We start from the raw sequence: 5,522 nt of genomic DNA on the forward strand, positions 1-5,522 counted from the left end.
TGGTGATCTTCCGCTTACTGCTAATGTCTGGACAATACACAGAGTCTGACCATCCCGCGGCCTTCAAAGCGTCGAGGAAGAGAAACGAGGCGAGAGACGGACACTCGGGCGGAAACTAACGTTACAGGTGAATTGTCTGATCGAGGAGACACTTCCTAGTTACCGAAAAAAACTGCCGTGCGTATTTCTCTCCAGGAACTGCCTGTAACCTACAGCACGCCTGCGTGTGACTTAGCTCGCTAACTAGCCAGACAGAATGAATTGATTGCATTCACGCAGCTAGCTGTGGCTAACTGCTTGCTAGCAACAGAGAGCAAGCGGACGGGGCGGGAACTCGTCTGTTTATTGTTGTATGTAGTTAGCGAAATCCTTGCTGGCTAGGACGGTGACCGTGTGGCGTGGGAAACTGGACATCAGCGCACAGTTTCTGTCCAGCTTCAGTTTTATTGGCGTTGATTGAGACATTTTTGGGAGCTTGATTTATGTTGTCCACTGTGTTCTGGTACCTACTAGCTAGCAAGGACAAACTGACTAGCTAATGTTAGCTAGACTAGCTGTGTGTAGTCTTATTTAACTGTGCCAGTGTTGTGTAGCCTGCCAGCTAGCTAGCTAACGTAGCTATGTAGCGATATCATGTTACGACTGTGCTAGTTCGCTAGCAGGCAATTTTTAAAATTGTGTTTCATATAGCTAGTTAGCGAGATCTAGCCAACTTAGCTAGCTGTCTGTCATATGTGGAGTACAACTGGATTTTACATGACAAAGAAGTAGACTGATTGTTTCGGTAAGACAGAAAATTTGTTAGCTTTCCAGCTATCAAGATAAACAAAATGTCGGTGGTGGAATGTGAATAATTTGTATATACCTAACTAACTAGTGCAATGTGTAGTGTAGTCTTACTATCGCTACAAAACGAAATGCCCGAGCGGGATGTCGCATGGTACTTGCTAGCTAACTTCCATTTTGAAACTATCTTGCTGGCTAGCCAGCTTTAATATCACAAGCTGTTAAATGTCACTGTAACACTGTTGTTAGCAAATGAATGTCGACAGGGTGGTCAATTTGTTCGAAGTGTAGTTGCATACCCATGAGTTTGTTAATTAGCTAGCTTTCTAACATTACCAAAAAGGAACGATCAACCCAGCTCGGTGATCCCACTAATGCATTCTTTGTGCTATACACCCGGCTGTTGCTTTCCGTTTTTATTCAAAAATCTCCATTGATAAACTGGGCGCCGTGGGAAGCGGCAGTTTATTTTATCGTTGTGCCCATGATGTAACAGCACTTAGCTGAATGTAGTCGAGTATGTTTTATCGAATTGAGTAAAACGTTGTTGAAGGCTAACGTTACGTTACACGATTTGTCGTTGTCTGGGGGCGAGGCAGCGGCGCCCAGACGCAGACGCCGTTACCTTGAATGAACCGATTCAGCCGGCAGACGCTCTGACTGCCGCTGTGCTACACATCCAGACATCTGCTCCTTCGCTTTCTCTGACTCTTTGTTGTTTTTCGCCAGCGGTAGTGCACGTTATTAGAAAAAAAAAATTATATATCGTTTTGTTTGCGGAGCCAGGCGTGGTTTTACTCAAGCGATTGTCCAGCTAGTGTGTTTAAACTGAAGAACGATTGATCACGGCGGTGCATAAATGTGGTTTCTGAATTACATGCGATGTGTTTTAATTGGCGAACATAAATTTAGCCCTGCACTCATAGGTGAATTGTTGTCGAAACCTTTAGGTTTAAAGCGAGGACTGTTTTAATGTAGAGCAATGTCTCTCAACCCTCTCCTGGAGGGCCCCCCTGCCCTGCATGTTTTAGATCTCTCCCTGCCCCAACACAGCTGATTCAGATGATCAACTCGTTATGAACTCCTGAAGCTGCTTAATAACAAACTGATCATTTAAATCAGCTGTGTTGGAGCAGGGGGAGATCTAAAACATGCAGGGCAGGGGGCCCTCCAGGAGAGGGTTGAGAAACACTGATGTAGAGGCTCGAAATTCCTCATATTAAAACATTTAATACCAGTCATTGCTGTTGTTGGTGGATAAAAATGTAACAGTTACCTCAGCGTACATAAACATACTATAATGTGCACTCTGTCATACATTAATATTCGGAATTAATTCTTACACTTGTACTGTTGACAGCTACAATAAGTCTCTTATGTCTTATGTGTATTCTTATGTGCATTGTGTAGGCTACTTGCAGTTAAGTTGAATTCTTGTAATGCTTGTATAAGTAATGTATATGTTAAGTGTTCACATAAGAGGTTATCAGTATTCTTATTTTTGTTTTATGAAAGCCTTGTGTAGACCCTAATAGTTTTTCTCGCAGCAGGAAGCCTGGGTTTTTTTGCTGATATAGTCAAGACTGGCTCATCACCATATTCTCCCTGTCTGCTCTGGTTCTCAGGTCATGGATTTCCCAGGGCACTTTGACCAGATCTTCCAGCAGCTGAACTACCAGCGCCTGCACGGGCAGCTGTGTGACTGCGTGATCGTGGTGGGCAGCCGGCACTTCAAGGCCCACCGCTCGGTGCTGGCGGCCTGCAGCACGCACTTCCGCGCCCTCTTCACGGTGGCCGAGGGCGACGGCAGCATGAACATGATCCAGCTGGACAGCGAGGTGGTGACGGCCGAGGCCTTCGCCGCCCTGGTGGACATGATGTACACCTCCACGCTCATGCTGGGCGAGAGCAACGTGATGGACGTGCTGCTGGCCGCCTCGCACCTGCACCTCAACGCCGTGGTCAAGGCCTGCAAGCACTACCTGACCACCCGCACGCTGCCTATGTCCCCGCCGGGGGACAGGACCCCCCACCACCACCCCGACCAGCAGCAGGCCTCCTCCTCCAGCTCCCGGCTCCAGCGCTCTTTCCTGCTGCAGCAGCTCGGCCTCAGCCTGGTCAGCTCGGCCCTGGGCGGGATCGACGAGGCGGGGCGCGGGGGAGGGGGCGGCGGCGGGGGCGTGGTTGAGCAGCGGGCCTCCTTCCCCATCCGCCGCTTCCACAAGCGCAAGGCGTCCTCCTCCTCCCTGGCCACGCCCGAGGACCGCCCCCGGCAGAGGCCTCGCCCCCTGGCCGACCCGGAGGAGCCGCTGATGATGCGGATGGGGGACGGGGGCGGGGAGCCGTTCTCCCCGGACTCGGTCAAGATGGGCGATGGGCCGAAGCCGGAGAAGGGCGCCGGGGCGGAGGAGCAGAAGTACGGGGTGGGGCCGTTGCAGGAGGACGCGCAGGTCCCCAGCCAGTCGGACGGCGGGCGCGGGGGTGACCAGGCGGCCCTGGAGCCCGGGCAGGGGAAGGAGGAGTACCCGGACGGGCAGCAGCCCGGCGAGGGGGTGGTCGTTAAAGTGAAGGAGGGCGGGGAGGAGGAGGAGCCGCAGCAGATGCGCGTGGTGGTGAAGACGGAGCCGCTGAGCTCGCCGGAGCCCCCCGACGAGACCAGCGACGTCACCTCGCAGGCGGAGGGCAGCGACCATGCCGAGCCCGGCGCCGACAAGATCGAGCTCAGCCCCGAGAGCAGCGACCGCAGCTTCTCGGACCCCCAGTCCAGCACGGACCGCATGGGTGAGGCGCACCTGGTGGAGGGGGGCGGGGGCGGAGGGGGCGCTGGTGGGGACGGAGGGGGACGGGGGTCGGCGGGAGGAGCGACCGCCGTCAGCGACGGAATGGACAGCAAGCAGGGCTTCAGCATCTCCAGCTTCCTCTGCGCCAAGGGCTTCGGCGGGACGGGCTCGGCGGCCGCCTCCGTCGGGGACGACAACCTGCCCAACACGACCACCGCAGAGTGCCGGCTGGAAGGGGAGGCGGGCGGGTTCCTGCTGAGCCCGGAGGCGGTCAGTGGCTCCTCGTCCTCCTCGGTGGCGCACCCCGGCTCCCACCACCCCCACCAGCACTTCCTCCCCGGCGAGTCGCACCCTTTTGGCGACGTCCACCCCGACGCCCTCTTCCTGCGGCCCATCCAGGAGGGGCTGGGCTTCCAGCGGGCAGGGGCCGACCAGTTTGCCCTGGACTTCCAGCGGTCCAGCCTGGGCCTGCACTCCCTCTCGCGCTCCGCTAGGGGCTCGAACCTGGGCTTCCCCGGCTACCGCCGCATCGCTCCCAAAATGCCCCCGAACGGCGGCGGGGGGGCCCTGCGCGGGGATGGCGCTCAGCTCCAGGACGCCTCCTCCTCCTCCGGCGCAGCAGGGGGCGCCCTCCTCCTGAACGGGGTCGGCTACGAGGGCGCGGGGGGCCCGCCGGCCGCGCCCCCGCAGCTGACCCGGGCCTCGGCGGACGTCCTCTCCAAGTGCAAGAAGGCGCTCTCCGAGCACAACGTCCTGGTGGTGGAGGGCGCGCGCAAGTACGCCTGCAAGATCTGCTGCAAGACCTTCCTGACGCTGACGGACTGCAAGAAGCACATCCGCGTGCACACGGGCGAGAAGCCCTACGCCTGCCTCAAGTGCGGCAAGCGCTTCAGCCAGTCCAGCCACCTGTACAAGCACTCCAAAACCACCTGTCTGCGCTGGCAGAACAGCAACAACCTTCCCAGCTCGCTGCTCTAATCGGCCCCACTCCACCCTGCCCCTCGCCAAAAAAAAAAAAAAAAGATACCCGTACCCCCCCCCACGGGATCACGGGATGGATTCGATCATGTGACTGACTCTGACCAGCACTGAGCAAATCAAGCACAGAAGAAGTGAAGCGTTTTGGGGGGGGGGGTTCTGTTCTGGAGTCATACACTGTTTTTGCAAAAATGTCTTGCCAAGATGGCAGATCATCTTAAAAAGGAAAAAAAAAAATCGGTTAGATGGGATTAGATCTGACGTGAAGCACCTTTTATTCAAACGTTTTTACAGTAAATTCTCGAAACGTCTTTCGATGCGGAAAGTAAGAGACGGGGCCACAAATTACAAGCTGTTGGCACTTTGCATATATGATTTTTGTAATGTTGCTCAAAGTTACAATTCTGAATTCTAAAATTATTTTTTGTACACATGAAATTTAAACTTAGTTGTGAGTCAAAAAGGTACATGGGGGGGGGGTCGAATTTTCTCGTTTGAAATTTGAAAATTGAAAAAAAATCCGAAAGGCCCCATTTCCTTATGTGAATTCCACCATCTACATGGATATTCTCCAGACTGTGGCTCAGTTGAAAGGTTTTAATGCAGATAAGCTTTTTAACCCCTTCTAGTTTGTTAGAGCAATGCAAAGGAACACTGAAACGCCAGTAGCTAAAGGATGTAGGTGATGGTGTTGTTTGCACAGCCAGCCTTTTGAATGAAGGGAATCGTATGCCTTTATCTCAGACCCATCAGCTCTGAGTACCTGACGCTAAGTGTCGTTGGGAAAGCCAGAGAGATGTCGAGACATCGGGTAGACACTAGGGAGCGCCTCCGTCATGCTAAAACATGCTGCAGAACGCTTCGGCTTACCTTTTGCCCTGTTCTTCCTCCTCCCCTCTGAGGCTGCAACTGAGAGAAGTGGTGTTTGCTAGTAGAAGAAGGAAAATGGAAAATGCTGACTTAAGGTGCAGATATCAC

The 5,522-nt window shown here is 54.0% G+C and overlaps 1 protein-coding gene across 2 annotated transcripts; it reads left to right on the plus strand.

Moving 5' to 3' along the window:
- Positions 1 to 4,582, plus strand: LOC118793328 (zinc finger and BTB domain-containing protein 5-like). Of its 2 annotated transcripts, none has more exons than XM_036551464.1 (2): positions 1 to 127; positions 2,412 to 4,582. In XM_036551464.1, exon 2 carries the CDS (start codon positions 2,415 to 2,417, stop codon positions 4,542 to 4,544), a length of 2,130 nt encoding a protein of 709 aa, XP_036407357.1. In that variant the 5' UTR covers positions 1 to 127; positions 2,412 to 2,414; the 3' UTR covers positions 4,545 to 4,582. The 2 variants fall into 2 exon arrangements, with proteins under 2 accessions (XP_036407357.1, XP_036407356.1); XM_036551463.1 differs by lacking the exon at positions 1 to 127 and adding an exon at positions 514 to 784.
- The last annotated feature ends 940 nt before the right edge of the window (positions 4,583 to 5,522 follow it).

Source organism: Megalops cyprinoides, chromosome 18 (genome assembly GCF_013368585.1).
Source record: "Megalops cyprinoides isolate fMegCyp1 chromosome 18, fMegCyp1.pri, whole genome shotgun sequence".
Classification (NCBI taxonomy): domain Eukaryota; kingdom Metazoa; phylum Chordata; class Actinopteri; order Elopiformes; family Megalopidae; genus Megalops; species Megalops cyprinoides.

Coding starts and splice junctions, on each gene's coding strand:
- LOC118793328 (XM_036551464.1), top strand. CDS start 2,415: ATGGATTTCCCAGGGCACTTTGACCAGATCTTCCAGCAGCTGAACTAC.